General features: G+C 37.4%; 1 protein-coding gene and 2 long non-coding RNA genes across 10 annotated transcripts in view; 1 reads left to right on the top strand and 2 right to left on the bottom strand.

The window, feature by feature from the left end:
- Positions 1-23,734, bottom strand: part of LOC123872499 (protein alan shepard) — a 211,759-nt gene that overhangs the window by 26,193 nt on the left and 161,832 nt on the right. For all 8 annotated transcript variants that reach the window (XM_045916808.1, XM_045916812.1, XM_045916811.1 and 5 more), the window contains one exon: positions 4,437-4,655. In XM_045916808.1, the coding sequence (XP_045772764.1) occupies positions 4,437-4,655 (219 nt within the window). The remainder of the gene's footprint in view (positions 1-4,436; positions 4,656-23,734) is intronic.
- On the bottom strand, positions 7,083-22,564 carry LOC123872513. The gene is made up of 3 exons (XR_006797489.1): positions 22,553-22,564; positions 21,099-21,101; positions 7,083-7,292 (listed from the first exon to the last, which is right to left on the bottom strand). It is a non-coding gene; the product is annotated as an uncharacterized LOC123872513 (long non-coding RNA).
- LOC123872512 lies at positions 7,170-17,533 on the top strand. The gene is made up of 4 exons (XR_006797488.1): positions 7,170-7,302; positions 9,440-9,447; positions 12,003-12,005; positions 17,522-17,533. It is a non-coding gene; the product is annotated as an uncharacterized LOC123872512 (long non-coding RNA).

Raw genomic sequence — 23,734 nt, 5'->3', positions numbered from 1 at the left:
TTGGATTTTAAAGTGTAGGTAACTACTTAGTATCAAAAATAATAATATAAAGAAATCAGATAAAAATAAATAAACATAAAGAATAGACTATCGGCACTCCGAGCACTTTTAACTTAGCATGTCGGTGATGCAAACATGAAGTTTTTACCCATCCCTAAATCACCCAATGCGCTTATAGAAGTTTTCACTTCAAAACTTTTACCAGTATTACATACATTTTTTAAATATGTATCTAAAAGTAAAACGTAGATGCATTATAACTTTGCCGTACGAATAAAATAGGTAAGTCTGTAGTAAACACAGTATATTCTCATAAACATTTTCCTCCCACGAAAAAGGTACAGATGTGATTCAAAGCGTAGAATCACGCTCTCTAAAAGCGTTCACGGTCCGTAGGCTACTAGCCAGCATTACCGTTTATAGGGGATTGCCCATCAGAGCCCGGCACTGAAGTAGCTAGTAATAACGCTTGTTGCCTTCCTGTTCCCACTTAACCCGAATAGGGCTGTGTATAATGTGTAAACAAGAGTGTTATGAATTTTTTTTTCATCCCATCTTTAAAAGATATATTTTTGAGTTAACACGGCTAACAAGTCTGACTACATATCACTTATTCATATCTTTTCGTGATGCAGAAGGCTTTACAAATTGCGGAGGCTTGCCTTTTTTAAAATTGGTTTCATGCAACATGGCAACCAATTAACAAACTATACTTACCTACTTTTTAAATTTTATTTGATGCACTATAAATTTAAGCTGCCTTCATTATTCGTATGCAAAATTATTCAAATATAAAACATTTTATACTTATACTAGAAGATGCCCGCGACTTCGTTCGCGTGGATTTAGTTTTTTAAAGATCCCGTGGGAACTGTTTGATTTTCCGGGATAAAATGCCTTTAAAAAAATTACAGGGACGCAAGCTACCTCGGTACCTTTCATACAAATCGGTCAAGCGGATGGGTTTTTAGGAATCCCGTGGAAACTCTTTGATTTTTCGAGATAAAAAGTAGCCTATGTCCGTCCCCGGGATATAAGCTAACGCTGTATCAAATTTCGTCAGAATCGGTTAAACTGTTGGGCCGTGAAAAGGTAGCAGACAGACAGACAGACCGACAGACACACTTTCGCATTTATAATATTAAAGTATGGATAGAGAGCAACTACGAATACAGCTTCGAGATAAGGGTTAACTTGTAGCTTTTGGAAAACTTTAATTGTCAGAGTTCAGCCCTAGTTTCCTCACACGTTCTCTGGAACTTCTCCGTTGACACTAAGTGTTCCTATTTGGAGTTTATTTGCTCAAACTTTTTCATTAACAAGTTTTATGCAAATCACGACATAAACAATGATTGAGAGCCCAAAGAAACATTAATCATGTTATATTACAAGTTACATGCTTGCCCTATTAGTTAGGCACGGTTCATGCAAGTTAATTTTCAGTGAGAAGTGATAATTTGCAAAATACGCTAAATATGGTATTCTATGTTTAAATTATAAACTAGTATTTTATTTAAAAGGTTTACTAGAATTTTTTTTTACATATACATACGTACGTAGGTATATGCGATTTGTATAATATGGACAACATATATAAAAATATTCTATCTGGCATGTTAGAAACCAACCAATAAGGGGACTATAATAATGTTGCTTGAACTAGCATGACTCACTGTTGCTCTATTATTTTTTTTTCTAACTGGTATCCTATAGAAAGCTAAATCGCTAAAATTATCCGTTTGCTTGCTTTAACCGCTTGCTTGACAGCAGCGGTTACAAATTAAGGAACATTGCGGCACCTGTCAAGCGAGCGGCTTCACAAAGCTTTTTCTCAGCCTTATTTTTGATTTCAAAATAGAAACTAGCTAAATCAGTTGATGTACACTCTGTTTGCTTGACACAATGCTGCTTTTTTGATAAAATCTTCGTATCATTTGTACCAGCTTACATCAGGTACCAGGGGGGTTCTCTTTTCTAGCAGGAAGTCATTTCTTTCAAGACCATTGACATGTATCGGCTTGTGCGATGCCAATTTGCCATGCGGACGTCTACAGGTATATCAAGAAAAACCATCTATATTAAAATCAGCTACGGTAAGTGAAAGTTCAACTCTGTTCCTTTATTTAAAGTCCAGTTTTACTCACAGGGTATAACCTACTGATCCTTGCACTTATGATTAGGTAGGCGCACCAAGAAACATTAATCACGTTATATTGTTATTGTGTTGTGTGCTCCAGACGCGGTTCGCTAAATTAATGATCTAACTTCGTGCTTAATTATGCCTTATACTAACTCAGACTTAATTAAACTACTTGTATTCGCTATTGCAGTTTAGAAACGTGTTATGTAAATAACACTGACTTTAGTGCAAGTTTGAGTGAGTTAACTAAATCGCCACTGGAGTTTACGTTAATCTGTTATTATGTTTGGGCGCCCGAATTTATTACCACAACTCTAGTGGCTAGTTTCCATGCAATATAAGACATCCGAATATGTTTTAAACTTCTTTTTTAATTCGTTGACAAGATTTGTGCATAAATATAGTTGATGATAAGTCACTAAGTTAATGCTATGGTGCTTCAATGCTATGGTGGTAGTGAGCAAGTCTGAAGTGACGCTTGTCACAGAGGATGACCGTTGGATCCGAAAAGTTCTAGAGTGAAAAGCGTACACTTGTAAACGTAATATGTGGTGCCCTCCAATACGATAACCTATGATATAGAGGGTGACGAGAAAAGTGAAAGACCCGGTGTGGTGGCGTTTTAAGCTATTAAGGAAATCCTATGTCCAGAAAGGATTTAATTAAATTCATGCCGCCTTATCGCTTGCTAAACAGCTAATACTATTCCTACTCTGTGGCTTTGAACTTAATTATTAAATCAATGCAACTGGCCCAGATGGTAACAACCCCTAATGTCCAATTTATAAAACTGCAGTGGTTACGCTGCGCCAGGCCGTCCTCGATTTCTGGAGATATCATCAAAATGTTACTGTCAACTTATAATGCACGGGAATATTATTTATATTTATATATGAGACAGTATTGTGGGTTTATATGAAATATTTAATGCATATATTGGTGAATCGTTGCATAATAACGCCGGACAATAGAGTTCACGCCACGCTGGGTATTCATTGTGGCTGCCTATAAACTAACATAGTTACCCGCATAGTTTATTGCCTAAGTTTCTTCGACCATTTAGTTATTAAACAGGTCTCTATCTCTCTAGACAGTGGCCACAGCTTCATAATAACATAATATATTATTGTCATTAATATTTAAAATCTTAGCGCTAAACATTTTTGTCGTATCGTATCCGGTTTTGTCGTGAAAAGGCATATCTATTTTGTAATACTATACGTTTATATTCATAAATAAAATAATTATATTAAGCAGATAACTACTCTTACAAGTATGCCTACTCAGAGGACTCAGATATACAAACCACCGCACAATTATTATGTGATTAATGAAAAGATGTCACGGAAATACAACGCAAAGAGAGATAACTTGTGGTCTTTTGGAGCCGTGGAGACCATGTTGTCGTCGCGCGTCAGTTTCGTCGCGCGTTGTGTCTACCCAGGCCTTTATACCGTGGGAATGTTAGGCCTGGAAGGATGTTAAGTAAAAGCTCCGGGGCTTTACATCCGTCAAACTAGCATTTATTTAGCGTAATGAGTAACGTGCCAAGACTAAATACATGGAACTAAAAGAATGCCTAGTGACTATGTCACGTAGGCAGTTCGTAGTGCAATTAAGTAGGTATGTGTAGTGTAGTGCTGGTTTTCGCTCTTAGTCATTAAGTCTTAGAATTTTTTCACGGTTTCTCATGTGAACCTATGATGGCGTATTCATTTGCTAAAGGTACTTACGTAGAAAATGATTTTTCGCAGAAATTAGGTGATATGGGATATTTTTGGATTTTAAGTAGGTACCTACTTTAACATAGAATGAACTGATCCTCTGTCCTATAGGTAAGTTTAAATACTGTCTTACAGGTTCCAAAAAATTTAGAGCAGGAAAGAAAGCGACCTTCTTCGGTAAATTATTCAGCCTAAAACAGGACGGACGTAAATAGCTCAGAAAGGCGAATGAAAATGTCTTTGTGCCTTGATTAGGACTCTGCTCCATACGTCATCAGTTTGGACAAACGTGGACAGTTGGCCTCGTCCACAAAATAAAAGTCACTCAGCGCGCTATAGAGCGAGCTATATTGGGTATTACTATTCTCAGGAATAAAATCCGGAACGAGGAAATTCGCAGAAGAATAAAAGCTACCGAAATAGCTCAAAGGATTAGCAAGCTGAAATGGCAATGGGCAGGTCATGTTTGTCGCAGAACCGACGCCGATGGGGCAGAAGTGTTCTGAAGTGGAGACCGCGTACCAGATGGAATGGAATGAAAACGTTATTATGAAGATTGGATGGAATCTTACTTGGTGTGGCGTATAGGGGCTAGGTGCCGCCGCGTAGGGCTGCGGCTGCGGCGGCGGGTAGCGGCAGGGCGGCGGCGCGTAGGCCGCGGCCCACTGCTGCGTGCCGCCGCGGAACTGCGCGCCCGCGCTCGCCATGCGCGCCGCGCACGCGCCCGCGCCCGCGCTCGCGACCGTCACTGCGCCGCCTGCGCCGCTCGCTGAACGACAACCGCCGCTGCTCTGAAACCAAAGAAAAACGCTAATTAGTACAGACCTTCATTGGAAGCTTCTGGCTTCACGCTCTACAAAAACACGCTAGGGGTGGGAGCAGTGGTGTGCACAAGACTATCAGCCAGGGCAGGCATTAGTAGGGTACCTATCAGGTCGTGATGAAAAATTACTAATGAGTAAGCATTTAGGTAAACACTTATCTTTTATATCCCTATGACTTGCACGTCACTGCTGGGTGGAAGAAGGGTCAGACAAGACTGCTTGGAGTCGGGGTATTCTTGCTCAGATTTCTTTCCGTGCCACATTCGAGCTAATCTTAAAAATAATTTATGAACTTAATGTAATTTATTTCTGCGTAGTACATATTTTCTGGACCCTAATGAATGTTTGGTGATAAGTAATGCCTTTAACATTAGACTAATAAAGCTTGGTTAAGTTATTTGTGTTTTTCAGCTTGAGAAGCTGTTCTACAATAAAGCCGAAAGGTATTTTGGAGTTTGTAATAATCTCTTGCTTTATCATTATCAAAATCTAGTTAGAAGCTACTGCCGTGGCTAGTTACCATGTTTTAAGCGATGTCTCCAAGCGATTTAGCGTTCCGGTATGATGCCCTGTAGACACCGATATAGGGTATAGGTTAATAAAACTACCCCTTCCAAATTAGCACGCTATCACCTTAGACTGCATCATCACTAACCACCAGATGAGATCGCAGTCAAGGGCTAACTTGTACCTAATCAAATAAAATGAAAAACCTGTTAAATAATATAGTAATCTATCCATATCGATAGAAGTGGGTTCGAAAACGATCATTGCAACCAAAAATAACGTCTCAATCTGTCAAATAATAGGTACCTATAATTAAACGCGCGACGGTTGTCAAAAATGCTATTTTAACCGCACTTAAAATTAGTTGGAAATCCAAATTGAATGAACTGAGAAAGAGCTATCTCACGATGAGCACGTCTTGTTTTCGCGTAAGTATAAAACTACTTGTCATTTTCAGACCGTAACCAGGATGCTGGAGTGAAACTAATCTAGATTTGAAAGCCGTACTAATTTAATGAACGTAATATTAACTGTAGACCTACTTGGAAAATTGCAATTTAACATTTTAAAAATTAATTAGTGAGTTCTAATTACATACTTTTGGTTCTTTTCTTTCAGTTAGAATACAAAGTTAGTCAGTTCTTATTCTTTTTTTGTACTTTGTAAACAATTAGCCAGGTGCCTTAGTTGTGTCTTAGCCTTATGTGTATTACGCGATTACAACCTTTGTAGCCTAAACGCTATCTTAAAATATAATTTCACTAAAACATTGCGGTAAGTAAAATCAAATAGGTACTTAAGCTCGCAAGATAGGAGCGTGAAGAGTAAAAAAATATATCTTCAGAAAGAGCTTTAACTTGTACGAGGTTTTAAAAGGCTCTGTTAACTTCACAGATACTAAAGAAAGCACTATAACGCTTAACACATTTAAACCGTTTTGGAATTCTTACCGCCAATGCTGTCAATAAATTAAGGGTTAAGAATTAAATTAACTTTTACTTGGTAAATATGTTTTAGTTTTAAAGAGTATTATTTACACTTTACTCATATTTTATTCTTAAGAATCCATTGTATTTTTCAATTTCTTTTTTGTGTTGGTTGTTATTAAAACTAATTTTTATACGGATTATTATTAGAAAAATTCTTTTAGCAATTTTTGCTTACACAATATACCTATAGGTACCTACCTACTTCTGATTTCCCTTTATTAAAACGTACATAATATGCCCCACAAAAATTGTTGTCTGTAGGCTAAATTATTTTCTTTTTAGATGTCTTTTTCAGAGTAATGTGATACGATTTTTCCTTTTCCTCTGGCGCTACGTCATACACAGTCATATTTGACGTAGACATGTGACTGGTAGAGATTGGAAGGCATCTTGATGACTTCGTTCGCGAGGGAGGTTTTTAAAAAATCCCAAGGGAACTGATTTTTTGGGATAAAAAGTATCCTAGTAAGGTTGACTCCAGGCTACTTACTATCTTTGTGCCTCGTTTTGAGCCGCGAAAAGTTAACTGATTGACAGACAGATAAATTTTCGTATAATATAAGACTATGGGTTAATAAAGTATGTGATATTGGTAAGGGGAAATGAGACCCTTAAGAACCTCAATTTTACTTTCTTTTGACAGCGACGACGTTATAAATATACTTAAAATACATTTTAGGGTTCTCTACGCGAAAGGTGCCAACGGGACCGATCCTATTACTAAGCCTCCGCTGTCTATTCGTCTGTCAGCAGGCTGTATCTCATAAACCGTGATAGGTAAGAGAGTCGAAATCTTGACAGAGTATGTAAGTACCTTTTCTATTGCCGCTATAATAACAAATAATAAAATATACAAATTACAGCCGCCTTGTAAAATATAAAGTAGGTATATATAATGTTATATCTTGTATAGTTCTTACAATTCACGAAGGCGAGTGAACTTTACTTGTGGTTACATCGTATACATGGGCATTGCGTAAGTGTGCGTGCATGTTGGACCAATCAGTCGCGAGCAAGCGCTCGCAAACGTACACATTTAGTGTACCTTACTTATACCGATAGGACTTAAACACAAGCATAAGCCACTCGCCTTCGTGAATTGTAAGAACTGTACGATGGTACGAAATATTTAGTGTGCGAAACCGACTAGCACTTGACCGGTACTTCTTTAATTACCGACTTGGATTAATATCCTTATCCAGTAGGTAGAATATTATTGTAGTAAAGATAGATTCACTGTAGGAACTGAGTTACGTTAGGTTCCGCTTGATTATGATTATTTATAAGTTAAAACATATCCTAAGAATGAACTAAGACGAGAAATATGGATCAGCGCTTACAGTGTTTGTGGCGTTTGTTATTCTGGTCGAGTGCGTTCACCGAAAATGAGATTTATAGTGGCAATAACAATGTATAATTTCGCCCGGGCGACCCCCATCTTGGGACTTAATTATTTGAGTCACGGAATTCCAAAAACCGTCCGGGAAACCTGTGGGATCAGAGCTTTGTTATTTTTTTCGAGTGCCTAAATAGCGCCCTCATTCTTTATAACTATCTTTAGCGTTCCGTACGAAAGGAATAAAAACGCGAGTAAGGTCAGATTGAGTTAATTATTTCTATATTTTCAACCTAATCTAATAATTTAATTCTGACAGTAAGCGATGATGCAATCTAAGCTGGAAACGGACTAATTCGGAAGGAGTGCCTATAGCATAATATCCCATATCCGTTTCTTTAAGGCATCGAACCGTAACGGTACATCTTTCCTAGAAGTGTGTAACTAGCCACAGCCGAAGCCTTCCATCGGACTCAAATTTTAAAACTACTTTTGTTTACTTGACCCTGCCAACCCGAGTACAGGATTTCCCACGCAAGGGACAGAGTAACCGCTTTGCCAGGGAGGTCAGAAATGTCAGAGTATATTTTCAGGCTGTACTCTGCTGCGTTCACAATTTTTGGTTATGTCAAATTACGTGGTTTACTTAATGTCTTTAATGTATGTAGTTACCTATCTTTTTATCTTAATGTAAAGACTCGCATGTATACCTAACATTTTGCTTTGTACTAATATTAACTTGCTATGGATATTCGTAGTTATTTACGGACGTACTTAATATAACTTATACTGAACACATTTGTAGGAAACCGACGCGACCACGACTGGTTTTTTTCGCTAGTTCAAAAAATAGGTGAGTAGAATGTCAGGCGATAAGCCGACAATCCGCTTAGAGTGCGTGGCCGTGTGCTCTAAGGAATTAGAGTAAAATATAGATCCTCATACCTACCTTTACGTTTCGTTTTCTTGGGGTTCACAGCCCCACATATCGATTGGTAAGCTTTAATTCTAAAGCACAATACTTTTACTTACTTTATTTAAATAATAACTTATATGCGCTTCGTTTAAAGTTTTCTTTTTTTTTTGTTGACGTGCGTTTTTCTCCTCTTCATAACCTTGTGAGTAGCGCCTCACAAAACGGAGGCACTGCCTCCGTTTTGTGAGGCGCTACCCAAGTCGTAGTTCAGTAATTTTAGCTACAACGCACATCAGACCGACCTTGTTGATTCCTCTAATGTAGCGCTTTGGGTTAGCATCATGGCGTCATCCGCGTAGCCAGACTATGGCAATACCAGAGGGGACAGGAACACGAAGAATTACTCCGTCTAGGTTAGTTTGGAGTATCCTACTGTACTCTTTTGTCTCTATAATGAAACGTTAAACTTTTGATTAGAACAAAGTCGTATTGAATTTCAACGGTGCTAATTCTAAACAGTGTATTTGCTTTCATCTACATGTTGATATCAGTCCGCCCTTTTACCATTAAGGTATTGAGGCTTGATTTCACGTAAGCCAACGATAACTAGATCGCTTTATTTCGCTAGGTTTTCCTCTTTCAACTGTAACATTTATAAAAGTGAATGCCTGGTGTGTTACTAATACGCTAACGCGGTCACGATGATTAATCCAATTATATCTAATTGTACCTATCTACTCATATAGCATTAATGAGGGAGTACGTACCCTCATTAATGTTATACGAGTAGGTAGGTTAGGTTCGTTATATCTTTCGTAGTTTATGAAATAAGCAAGAAAAAGCAAATTGATCCTTTCACGTACAAAATAATTTAAATATACGTCTAGAACGTGAAATCCTACAACTACTAAATAATCTAACTTCTACAACTTATCTCATAAATAAAAAGCTGGACACGGGAAACAGCCTTTGTTAATGGCTTAAAAAATCCACAGTGTAATAGAAAATGATGTTCGTAATAAATAATTTTATTAGTTTATCTGTTTCAGCAGTTTTTTGTGAAACATAATTCGAAGGGAGAGATCGGAAAAAATATAATATGGAGCTAGTGAGATCGCAAAGGCGCTTGTCATCTAGTGGTAAGGAATATAGCGTTTTCTCGGCGTAGATTTAGTTTTATATGTCGAGTGGGAAGATTGGCGTCGGTGCGTCGCGACTGTGTCTCGACGACGCGCCTAAAGATGCTTCTTTTTTCCAAGGACTTAGGACTTAACTAGAAAGGATTTGAACTAAGGTTAAGGGGCTGAGAAAGAATGTTGCGGAAATGAAACACCCAGGTACCATATCTAATACGACCAATGTAGAGTATCTGCAAAACTTTCAAATAAGTAAATAAATATATATTTTTTTTAAATCAAACCTTTACATGTAGGTACTTTCGAATCGTCAAATGCATCTACCACGGTTTCGAATGCCTTTCCTACCAAGAAGAACCAGCAAGAAACCCGGCGGTTTCCAAAAAAGATCGAAGAGCCCCGGAAAGAATACCTTGCTGAGTTTTATGTGGGCTTCGTTTCAGACGAGGGCGCGTTTGAAACCCTCGTAGCTTTATTTAACGTACAGGTTTATTTAAGGTAAGGTAAGGTATTTAAGGTCGGGTACCTTAAATACCTTACGTTACCTTAAATAAACCTGTACTATTACGCTTATATAAATATGTATGAAAAATCCTCTGTACATTTTTTTTCAGTTAACAAATATACATACATACATACATACAATAACTTGAGTTTTAAGTTCATGCAATTAGTTATAACCATTAAGTCAACTTATTTGCCAAGTTCAATCATTGATAATCTAAAAGTGTACTGTGGTATCCATACTACTAGCTGCCTAGCATAGCGCCCATTTTGAATAAAAGTAATTGACTTTTAACTGTTGACTCTTTCTTTTTTTTCGTTGTTTTAACTGTTCACTGTTTCTTCCTTTAAGTTAGCCTATTAAAAAACTTCGTCGAGGACAGGATATTGAACTGCAAATTGAAGGCAAAAGCTATATGAAATAAAATGAAAGAAAGTGAAACCAATAACAGCTCTCCAACCGTCTAACAATATTAGTGAACACTTTAACGGGCAGTCAGTGGGAGGCAATAAAAACTGTCTCAAAGGCTACGTACAGTGGACCTTAAGAGCAGTCTACACAGCTGAAGGACTTATCCGATTAGATCTGAGTGCTATAATTACAATAAACATTAACTAATTTTTTTTTACACATAATTGAATAGTTAACGCTAATGGAAAATTACAGTGGTTCTTCACAATTCTTATCTATGCTTACGTTGCATAATTTTCAATACACGTCGCTGATCCAAGTACCTAGTACGTAACTAGGTTTAGCGCATATTTATTGTTGGATTGAATATCTCGAATCTCTTCGGACGAATCCTTCGTATAGTTATGATAGAACTTCACTTAAAGGTAAGTCGTTTAATTATTAAATATAAGAAAATATGTTATTATAATATAGTGTACACGTAGCTATTACAGTACAACCAAATTAATAATGCGCATGCAGATCTTCGCTAATTGTCGTATTCCGAATCATTGAATCGTAAGAGCCCTAAACAATGCACTTGCATTTTGCACCTTGTTATAAACAAATAGGAGTCAATATCATGTGTATCATACTCGTACGACCGTTGCCGAACAGTGACGAAGATTTCTATGCGCATTATTAATTTGGTTGTACTGTACATAGGCATAAAATCCGATAGGTACATCATTCGATGCCCTCTGCACTTTTAGTAGTAAAGTATAGCTACCTATTATACCTAGAGCACACGATCGAAAAGTAATTGTTGAGCGTGTACCTAACACGCTCAACAACTTTCGATCGTGTGCTCTAGGTTTAAATTCTAAGAGTAATCAGGCTAGAATAAGCCACAACGATGTGCCTTATACCTATAGTAGTAGTTGAGTAGGTACCCATGAGCACATTCTATATATATGGCACCTTTTAGTCTTTAAAATTGCACGCATAAAGTCGCTAATGCGAACAACCAGGCAGGACCGCAAGTTGTCTACTGTATACCATTTATTCTTGCTTGCTTTTTTTTAATCGCATGTGGCTTACTCTCGGTTATGTACTTTCGTATGATTAAGCCTGTTGCTACGCAGATAGTGTCCACTTGATATTGATTATCTTATAAATATGATAACTAGAGCCCGTTATCTTATCCATGCCTAACGTTATCTGAGAACAATACAATGTGCAATCTAACGTCTTTTGATAGTGAATTGTTTAGAAGTTTATCATAATCCTTGCAATCATCAATCCATATGTCTTACACTTTACAAATGCGAAAGCGTGTGTCTATCTGTCTGCTTGATTTCATGTCCCATCCGCTAAACCGATTTTAAAGAAATTTTGTAAAGAGATAACTTACACCCCAGGGAAGAACATATGCTAATTTTTATCTGGATAAATTAAAGAGTTTCCATTGGATTAAAAAATCTACGAGTAAATCCACCTGGACAAACTCGAGGCATCATCTATTTGATACAGAGGTAGTTCATATCTCAGGGCATACCTAGGCTACTTTCTATCCCGAAAGAATAAAAAAAGTAGATATTTTGATAAGTAAAAAAGTTACGAATTATTGTAAGTATCTTATCTTCCCAATGATCTTCACCTTTGAAATGCATAATAGTGATATTATGTTTCGTTTCTACGTACGAGTATCTTATATTTACTCGGAAGTAGAAACCGCTGTCCCGGCTATCATACGAGATGAGGTCATTCGTGCCGTTCAGCAAATTAGAAGCGCCTTGGATGGACCATCTCACAGCCTTTACATTGTAACACTTGCTAGCTTATTTTAGCCTGTGAAAAATCACGAAGATAAATCAAAAAGTTTGAAAATATTATGTACCTAGCGACGTGAATTTAGGTTTTAAAAAAATCCCATGGGAACTTTTTTATTTATTGGGGGTAAAAAGTAGCATAAGTCTCTCTCCAGGTCTTTAACTATACCCATGTAAAAATCACGTCGATCCGTCGCTCCGTTTCGACGTGATTGAAGGACAAACCAATAAACTAACAAATAAAACACACTTTCGCATTTATAATACGACTACTGATGATATGGGTAGTGATGCGCGCACGTCAACCTGAGCTAAGACGCTTAAGAGCGCGCGTGCAAAAATTCTTTTTCCATAAAAAATCGCCTGTATTAATAATTATTAATTATATATAGAAATAATTTCATCAAATTAAAATGATTTAAAAATAGCAATGATAACCCATCTCTAATATCTACCCCCGCCCCTATTGATTACTGAATCATAGCCACAAACAAAGCCGTGATGACGAGCACCAGTTGTCTTTCCCAAATTCCAAATACCGCCTACTCCGTCAACGATCTAAGTAATTTGTATCGTTTATTCCCTGACTTCAAAATCACTACCCATAATATAAATGCGAAAATGTATTTATTTCTTGGTTTGTCCTTCAATCACGTAACGTAACGGTAACGGATCGACGTGATTTTTTGAAAGGGTAAAGTTAAAGGTCTGGAAAGTGAAATAGGCTACTTTTTATCCCGGAAATTCAAAGAGTTATAAAAACGTAAACCTCTTTCTAAATATAGGTTCCCTTTTTTATGCCTTGCGACAAAATAAAATTCCCGATATTTCAGCTTCTATAAACTGAACTGAAATGAATTTTAACTGAATCCTTTTTGACTTAAACGTACCTACTTACTTTAGTACGGTTTCTTGGTTAGTGCTCTTTAGGCATTTATCTCTTTGAAATTGATTCAATGGTTTTTGAAGATTTCAGGACGGTTTCAAAATGATACTCAAGTTTGAAATCTTTTTGTGGTAAAGTTTCTGTTCGTTAATGGCCCTCTTTAGCCAACTCTTTGAATGGTTTTATTATCAAATTAAAATTGAGAGATTTATCATATTTTCTGCTTTTCATTACAGCAAAAGCAAAAAACCCGTACTTAATCCTTACTAATAATGCGAAAGTGTGTCTGTCTGTCTGTCTGATACCTTTTCACGGCCCAACAGTTTAACCGATTTTGACGAAATTTGGTACAGAGTTAGCTTATATCCCGGGGATGGACATAGGCTACTTTTTGTCCCGGAAAATTAAAGAGTTCCCACGCGATTCCTAAATACCAATCCGCTTAACCGATTTGCATGAAATTTGGAACCGAGGTAGCTTGCGTCCCTCCAATTGACAGAGGCAACTTTTGAAAATCAAATTGTTCCCATGGGATCTTTAAAAACCGAAATCCACGCGGACGAAGTCGCGGGCATCTTCATAAACATTATAGGTAAATGCGAAAGGATGTCTGTGTATCTGCTAACTTTTAACGGCTTATCCGTTTCAGTGCCCAACCAATTTCGACGAAAGGCTCAAAGATAGCTTACATCCCGGAGAAGGACATAGGCTACTTTTTGTTTCGGAATATCAAAGAGTTATATTTTTTGGCTATAATTGGCCTTTTAAATGACTTATTTTTCCAGTAGACTACCATATATCACTTGATTTATGATAGTCTAATATGCTGAAAATGTTTTTGATTTGGCCAAAATAAACCCGATGCCGATCATAGCAGTGATGTAACTCTACAGCGGAAAACACTTGAACAGAAACCACTCGTAACTGTTTCGCTGTGGATAATTTCTGAATAGTGAAAGGCGTTTGTACGGGGCGTTGAATTGATGAATAAATGCGTTTAACTGTGTGGCTAGGTAGTGGATACCTCCTGAACACCTATCATAGGTCAGAAATCTGCATATGAGAGAAACAGTACCTACTTAATGCATGCAACATGAGAGGAGTAGGTATATCCGTAGCAATAACACACGTAGTTTGGTTTTCACTTGAATATTAACCCATTAAAGTCATTAAATTTTGTAGTAGATAGGTAGGTACCTACTTTATTCCAAGTTACACGGATTTCTGTAAAAATGTGTAATTAGGTACATTTTCACAGAAATCTATCTACACGTAGTCAATCCGTATAACTTTGAATAAAGTAACGAGTTTCATTGACGATGTGTTAATACATAGTTAATACTCAAGTTAGAACCAAACTACGTTTATTTGGAGCGCGCTACGGATAAACACATCTCATGCTGTGTAAGTAACAAGTACAAACAGTCACAAAGCTAGTTTTGCACCCGCCAGTATAAGCAACTATGCACGGGTGCGAACCACCCTTTGTCGCTGACTCTTCATTTATTAACCCCCGACCCAAAAAGAGGGGTGTTATAAGTATGACGTGTGTATCTGTGTATCTATCTGAGGCATCGTAGCTCCTAAACGAATGAACCGATTTTTTTTTGTTTTGTTTGAAAGGTATCTTGATGAAGAGTGTTCTCAGCTATAATCGAAGAAAATCGGTTCAGCTGTTTGAAAATTATCCGCTCTTTTCTAGTTTTCTTATAAAGATTTTTGTGTCGGGGTTTTTTTAAATTAAGAGTTATATTACAGAAATCTGAAAAAACCACAATCACAGATGGCATTTGTATCTAGAATGAGTCTACAAGATTTCATTGAGTTTGATCGGTTAAAATTCAAATGAGAGCCAATCTACGTTCGTGTAGAAAGCGTGTGGGGCCTATTTGATATTAAGTATCTATACAAATAAATAAAATTGAAGTGTCTGTCTATAATTTCGATGTAACTATCTCGTATTAAGCTCATAAGTCATATGGTTATTTGAACTGTACCATAACTGAATCACACGTTTTTAAAATTTTTGTCTGTCTGTTTGAACGGGCTAATTCTCGAAACGGCTGAACCTACTTTAAAAGATCCTCCGTTCAAATGTTTTTAAGGGTACAGAGATACCTTGCATCCCAGGGACGGGTTATTATAACGCATAGGCTACTTTTTTACTGGACAATTAAAAGTGACCACGTGATTTTAAAAACCCAAATCCATGCGGGTGAAGCTGCGGGGATCATCTAGTATTATAATAGATATTTTACAGATCGTTACGGTAACTGTAACTGTTTTCTAAAAAAGTATTACATCTGCAACGAATATTATACAGATTTGTTTCCGTTCAACGTTTTTATCATATGTTTTAGCACAAAACAAAACAAATTGAATGCACAATTCATTACGAAGTTCTTCATGTGCAGGTAATTGTGCAAGTATCTGTTTTTATAACGAATGATACACGCGTGAACAATTAATTGATCGGTATGAACTGAGGCCCGCGACTTTCATACGATTCGAATACGTGAGCCAATTATTGCATTCAAGTGCACAGTGGGGCCTAATTGATATTTTCTTCACGCCACAACAATTTAAAAAAAATCGTAATGCCGATACGAACGGTATTTATTGAGTATCGTTTGTGTATCGATACTTTTTAGGGTTCCGCGTCCTCAGAGAAAAAATGAACCCTTGTAGGGATTATAATCACTTCGTTGTCTGGCTGTTCCGTCAAGGGAATCAAAACAAATAGGTTACTTCCCGTTGACCTAAAATCTCTTTAGATACTTGTGCTAAAAGCAATGTTTTTTAGCACAAGTACCTAAAGAAAAAAATCCGGAAACCGTTAATTTGAGGTTACCTTACAAAAAAAGGTTAAAAGTATTACCTATTTCTTGCACGATGGTACAGAACTTATCGTGTGTGAGTACGAATCGCACTTAACCGGTTCTTTCTTTCAGGATACGCTTGCGCTTGTCGACAAGACATGATGAGGTCTAAGTTGGAGCGCGCTTGCCTAGTAATATGCCTATTGTATTTGTATGTTTGTTAGCACAAATCCTATTCATACAAGGTGTGATAACCTTATTAATTCAACTATCACCACGAGACAAGAATAAAAGTGATGGTATTCAACCCTGAAGCTATTCCGGATTCCGAATTGGAAATGAATTTGAAATTCTATGTACTTAAGTATGGTCTTGGTTTGGTGACTGTAGACAAACGCAAACCTGTAAGCGATAAAAAACTATCAGAATTCTGAATGGGTATTTAGTAAGTAGGTATTAAATTTTCTTTTGCAGGCGCGGTAGGTATGTATGATGTCACTATCGGCGTAGTGTGACGCATTTGGCACATGCCAAACATATGATTGTGTGTTGTTTGCATACAAGTTGTTGTATATTTTACTTATACTTATCCCTAGCACATATTATAATGTGCATTTAAAGCAATTTCATGAAACAGCAACGCACTGTACAATAGGCGCTCTACATTCGCCTGTGAAAAGCGCATAGCGTGTCATGACTTTATCATTTGTGCGGCATAAAGCCTGTACGAGTGCTAGAACAGTGGGGTTATTATTCAGCAGTTTTTGCTCGAGCGGGCGGCACAATTGTATGCGATTCGCTTCGTCGGTGGCTGCCCGCGAGATTAGTGCCCGTACCCACCTACCCGCTGCGTAATTAAACAATTTCAGCTTTTGAGTTATTACGTACAGTTACCCCGTTCGCCGTCTACGGAAATATTCGCTCAATCTACGTTTATTTTAGGTTTCATCACGGCGAGATTAAATTTTAAATTGAAACACGCACAGAGCTAACGGTAAAGTCGCATGCCGCTAACCACATAACTGCTCTAGAGCAACGAATATGTGTTGCTCGGTAATAAGGAATTTCATAATAGTGGTGCACTAACGTCCTAACTCCGGCACAGTGCAAAAATGCCTTATGTGCCTCGAGTTTAGCGTGAATGCGTCGCACGCTGCACTCACACAGAGCGGCGCGCGTCGGTATGTGTGTCATCTCGGCTGTAGTGGTGGGTGCGGAATGCGGCCGCGTCCTTCGGCATACGCCGCGCCGGTTCATTTGCACACAAGCACGAGACGCTATCCGACCAGACGCAGACAGACGTTTTATAGCTTCCCAATTTATCATTTAGATATCAACATTTGGCTTTATGGCATTGGCACAGCCGATCAGTAACTCCTTCAATGTGTACGGCCTGTTGTCAGAATTGCCTTGGGTTTTCGCCTTTGTTTTGTAAACAGAAGGGGAGTTTCAAGCGGCATAATGGAGCGCTTTCTTTTAGACGCAATGGTCATCAGTCTTTAGATTTTATTTAGTAGGTAACTCACAACCGCCCGCTGCTTTGCTTGGTGAAAATATAAATCCTCTTGATTCCTTATGACGTGGACGTTCCGTAAAGGCGACTTTATCCTTGCCCACATTATAAATAGAACCTTTGTGCCCAATTTCAGTTTACTAGGTCCAAAGGCTTGGGGTGGACGTAAATGAGTCAGTCAGTGAAACAGGACTTTTCTTTATGTATGTAAGTATGCATTGAAATATTGATGTCAAGATTAAAGTGGTATTAAATTCGCTACTTTCTCTAGGAGTTACCGAAAACGTAAACTCACTAAACTTAATAATTATTTTGCAAGGCGGGGTTTTACGGAGGACAGGGGTAGCCGATATTAATATTCTCCTCGCTGAATTATTGCGTTAAGTAAAAAAAAACCATTAAAGCTTTGTTTTATCAATCTCGAGGCTAAGGTCAGTAAACTCGCAATCTCGCGCAGACTGCGCAGTGTGCTTAGGGAACCGTCTGTGTTCGTGATCTCTCCTACGAGAGAAACGCAACGCCTTTGCATACAATATTCATTGCAGTTTCGAGTGAGATTTATTAAGCGTCCGTGTGAGGAACGCCGCAACTTCCTAAGCTTCCTATCTCTGGCAGGAAAAGCGTATGTTACACCTTATACCTATAATACGCGACAGGATGAAATGGCAATTGGCGAGGAAACACCCTGCACACCTGCACAGCCCCGCACTAACCCGATGCGGGCGAGCTCGGCTAACACGCGGGTGTGCGGGGCGTCCCCCCGCCTCACACCCCGATTGCCACCTCAACCCGTCGCGGACTATATTGCGCTTATAAAAATTCTGCGCCTGAGTTTTATGCTTGACTCATCATCACCACCACCATTATCAACCGGTAGACGTCAACTTGCTGGACATAGTCTCTTGTAAGGACTTCCATAAGCTACGATCTTGCGCGTGCCCCTTAAATCCAGCGGCCCCTGCAACTCGTTTGATGTCGTCTGTGATGAGTAGTGGGGGGTCTTCCAACGCTGCTCTTTCCGGTGTGAGGCCACTATTTTAGAACCTTGAGACTTCAACGTCTATCAGTTTTTTGAACTTCAGTTTGAGGTGGCAATGGGTAGGTATTACTAGGCAACCTGTTAAGTTATGCTTGACTCAGGTAAGTTATAGGTAAATATTGACGTAGAGTCACCTTAATAATGCAGCAAAATTTCGCTATTGATGTCGTTACTCGCTTGCATAGATTATGCGCTTTATGGTCTTTCTCGCTGAGCATTTTGCGTACCAAAGTGTAGCCAAAAATAAACATCCAATGCAGACTCTCGTCATTTAAGGCGTTTCTTAATTTTTTTATGATTTTCCTGGCATCATTCCCGTTTTTGCAACACAATAGGTACATTGTGCGCCAATAACTTTTTTACATGACGTGACGGCTGGCGACGGATGATACATTACACGAACAATGTAGCGCATTACAGCTGTTTAGTGCACGTATGTATATGAGCTGCAGCTTACTTTTATATATGCAACACTCCACAGTCTACGTTATTAGGGTCATTACAATACTTCTTGGAAACTACATGTCAGGATATTAATGACAGGGCGATGCATATATGGTACCTTAATAAATTACACTATGAACCTAAGTTAAGGCATTACTAAATTTTAGATTTAAGTATACAAATTTGAGCAGGATTGGCAATTTATTTTGTAGTGATTGCCAATGTGTTCAGTTCTTATTAGAACTTGGCTGGACACACTTAGGTAAAGTAGGTCTTAATATTTAATCAGTTCCCGAAGCTGCGACACTATGTTTGAATAGTCATATTTATAACGATTATAGAAAGATGTCGTACTCAAGGTTGCTTTGGCGAACGAATTTTTAATCAATTCTAAGAGTGCCTGAACAAATCGTCATATTTTAGTAATGATTTTAGGATTATTTCGTGGTTTAACGACATAATAATATAATGCGATTAGCGGGTATGTACCACGATGAAAACGATGATTTTATATTATCGATGTTTTGGTTAGTTTCATGGTTAGTTAGAAAGGAGAAGCTGAAGTTGGAGCTGTCACGGGCAGTATCGAACTACCCGTTTTCTTGTTCTTTTCTCACAATGTCACTGTTTTTAACCCCCGACCCAAAAAGAGGGGTGTTATAAGTTTGACGTGTGTATCTGTGCATCTGTCTGTGGCATCGTAGCTCCTAAACTAATGAACTGAATTTAATTTTTTTGTTTGAAAGGTGGCTTGATCGAGAGTGTTTTTAGCTATAATCCAAGAAAATCGGTTCAGCCGTTTGAAAGTTATCAGCTCTTTTCTAGTTACTGTAACCTTCACTCGTCGGGGGTGTTATAAATTTTTAATTTACACTTGTTGTAACCTGTCATTTGTGTTTTGTGGTGCAATAAAGTATATACATACACTACATACATACTTTAGATGTCTTATGACGCTGTCCTAGTTTGCATAATAAATTCAAACCACTGGATCGCTAGCTTAGGTAAAGCTATTCTCTCGCAGCACCGTACTCCCGTTGAGACCACAACTCATGCAACTGTATCGAAATATGGATATTTTAAAATTACTACTATAATTTACATTACATAACGCCATTTTTTACTTATCTACCTAATTAAACTTATACTTTAATATCTTACTGAAGTATTTCTTTCTTTCATCTGTTTTTTTGTTTTAATTTATTTTCAATTTCGCAGGATAACAGCTGAATTGCGTCAGTAACTTTTTTAAGTGATGCGGTCCGTAATTGACGGACATTACACGGACAATGTACCACGCGTTATGCGCTGCTAAATGGACGTAATGGCGATGCATATTTTATGCTCTACCAAGTTATTGCCGTCATTACCATTGCCCAATCAAAATATTAAGAGTTAAGATGTGTTGAGATCCAATCTGGGTGGATTAAGGGTGCTTTTCGGATATAAGTACTTCCCTACCTTCTTCATTTTCCAGGATAATATAATTATTGCTAGCCACTAGCTGTATTTTTCAATACTGAATTCAGCAAGCAAGTATAGTAATAGCAATCAAAACTAGCAAGAGTGAAGAGTTCTTGTGATGACGTCAACACAAGAACGTACTGATATTTTATGAACAGTCGAAGAATTTAAACGTTGCTACATACGTACCTATAATATACACGTTGCATATTTCATGCTCTATCACGCTATTAGAATCATTACCATAGTTCGTGCGATCTATTAAGACAGCGATGTGGTTGTACGTGTAGAAAATAGCAAAAATACAAAGATTTATACACTGTGGTATTTAGCAGCCATACAAACTTTCAAAATTATGCTCGTTTTAGTACATTAGAAACGAGTGAAAAAACGCTTTGAAGTGGAACTAATTGCAACAAAAATTATACTTATTGTAAACGGTAGGTAATAAGCTCTTAATCAACATAATAAAATAAACATCCGAACTATTGCGTAAAATGCGTATTTTATGAGTTACTAGCTGCTGCCCGCAATTCCGTCAGTGTGGATTTAGGTTTTTAAAAATTTCGTGGAAACTGTTTGATTTTACTAGATAAAAAGTAGCCTATGTCTAAATATACTACTAAGTAAGTACCTACTTCTACTAAGTTACTCTCAGTCTCCAGGTCTTTAGTTAGTAGATAAATCGAGAAACCGATAGATATTAGGGTCCCGAGATGCTAGTAGGTATTGCGGTCTTGCACCAGAAAGCAAAGTGATGACAGATCCTTAATAGGTGGGCAAACGACATCAAACGAGTTGCAGGGAACTATTGGATTCAGGCGGCACAAGATCGAGGCGTGTGGAAGTCCCTACAAAAGATCTCCGTCCAGAAACGGACATCTATTGGTTGGCGATGATGATTATGCAGTTGGTATCCATCCATCCATCCATCAGCCTGTATGCGTCCACTGTTGGACATAGGCCTTTCCAAGAGCGCGCCACCAAACACGGTCCTCCGCCTTCCTCATCCACCCGCTCCCCGCCACCTTCTTCAGGTCATCGGTCCAGCGGTATGCGGTCCAGTGGTCCAGTTGGTATACTTACTTATAAATGAATCACAAAATAAATATTTTGTAAACACAATAGCTGTAAACATTTTTTTGCGCAACCCTGTACAGAACTTACTCATGCAATAATAAGAAACATGAGATAATATTAATTATTATTATTCGTTTCGCACAAGTGCATCGTGAATCATACATTAGTCAGTTTGTGAGTGAAATACTTTTATGATCGATAAACGCTTGTTATGGGTGTTAACTCCACAGGTGAATATACCCGGGACAAAGGCACAAAGAGTAGGTAAAGCGACGAAGATACCGTCAGCAAAAAAATAATATCCTTTTGAATACTAGCTTAGGCCCGTTAGTTTATCCGTGTGTATTGAGGTTTTTAAAAATTCCGAGCGAATTCTTTGATTTTCCAAGATAAAAAGTAGGTACCTAGTCTATCTCACTTTGAATATTTTTGTATTGTTAAATATGTACATGCAAAAAAACACATCAACCTGGAGCTCCCTTGTGGCGTGATTAAAGAACAAACCAAAAAACAAACACACTTTCGCATTAATAATAATTATATCAATATGTGTAGGGCTCTTACGTTGTTCATAAAATTGTTATTCTAAACATTGTTTTTTTAATAAATTAAATTGTGTTTTATAGTAGATATTTTCGGTCCTTCACTATTTTGTAAGGATCTTTAAAATAATTGAGAAATATAATTGTTTTTTTAAAGAATAAAAAAGTTTTATATTTAACTTTTTATCTATTTTTTAAATAAAAAACTTATCTTGAAACGTAGATCTATTAATTTCTTAACAGTCAAGGAAACTTTTGTTGTTGACCGTACATTGAGGTGAATTTCCGAACTAATATTATATTTCAGACTGCAGTGTCAAGTGCAGCTTAGTCTAGACGCCAGACTTCTAATGATGTTTATATTGTAAAACTATTTCAAGGAAAAATAGTACCGACGCGGTTTTGTTTCAATTTTCTTAACTTGCTTTAAAAATCATAACAATTTAACTATTCGACGAGACGACACTAAGTTCTTCGAAAGAAAGGTAGATAGATATATTTTTTGTCGATAGGTTCATATTACATGCATGATGTATATTTGAGGTACCTATTTAAATAGCACAACAAGAAACAAGGAAAATCTAAATTACTTATTAGCTGATACCCACGACTTTGTCCACGTGGATTTAGGTTTTCAAAAATTCCGTGGGAACTCTTTGATTTTCACGTCAAATCTTCACTCAAATCAAAAGTCACTTTCAAAATCACGTCGATCCGGTGCGGCGTGATGAAGGACAAACCAACAAACGAACATACTTTTGGATTTATAATATGGGTAGTGATTATGTAAAGCAAACTTTAAAATGTTAATTTTCCCTTTATCTTTTTTAACAGGATGAAATATTATTTTCTGGCTATCAATAATTTTCTTTCTGTATTATGTAGCTGTATCTGTTGACCGTACTCTCCACGAATTTTTGAATCGATGAATATTGTAAACCGAGTCTAGACGGCAGATTATTGGAGTACGGCGGAGACCTTTGTAGTAAAACTCTACTCTTTTCCTTATGACGAGAATAAAAAGAAAATGTTGCTCCGTTGTAATAAAACATGAATCCAAACAATTGATACTTGAATATTTCTGTAGAAGGAGAATGAACCTAAAAGTTATTTGATCATGGTAATAACGAAACGTTGGAAATTTTTATTACAACTTTATAAAATGTATTTACTTGATACATACTCGAAAATCCGATCATCCGATAGGTTACATAAACCTGGTAAAGAGCTGCCATTTTTTTAAGCACGTTTCAAGGTGTCAAAAGGTGCATAAATCCCGTGCTAATTAATTATTATCTTCTTATTTTTGTTTCAAAGTTGGCTTGATCGAGAGTGTTCTTAGTTAATCCAAGAAAATCGGTTCAGCCGTTTGAAAGTTATCAGCTCTTTTCTAGTTACTGTTACCTTCACTTGTCGGGGGTGTTATAAATTTTTTATTTACCCTTGTAAGAGATGTTGAGGACAAAATACATCAGAGGTTATATAGAGTCTAATACCTAGACCTCTTCTAAGTTAGGGCATTGAACTTATCTGTATGCAAAAAAAGAAGGAAAAAATATGCCAAAAAAATACCAGAATCTAGTTTCTACAAATATTTAATTATGCCTAATTATATTTTTACTTTAAAATGCCGTTGTGCTATGAATAA

This window comes from Maniola jurtina, chromosome 15 (assembly GCF_905333055.1).
Source record: "Maniola jurtina chromosome 15, ilManJurt1.1, whole genome shotgun sequence".
Taxonomy (NCBI): domain Eukaryota; kingdom Metazoa; phylum Arthropoda; class Insecta; order Lepidoptera; family Nymphalidae; genus Maniola; species Maniola jurtina.
This window is presented reverse-complemented; position numbering and strand designations above follow the sequence as displayed.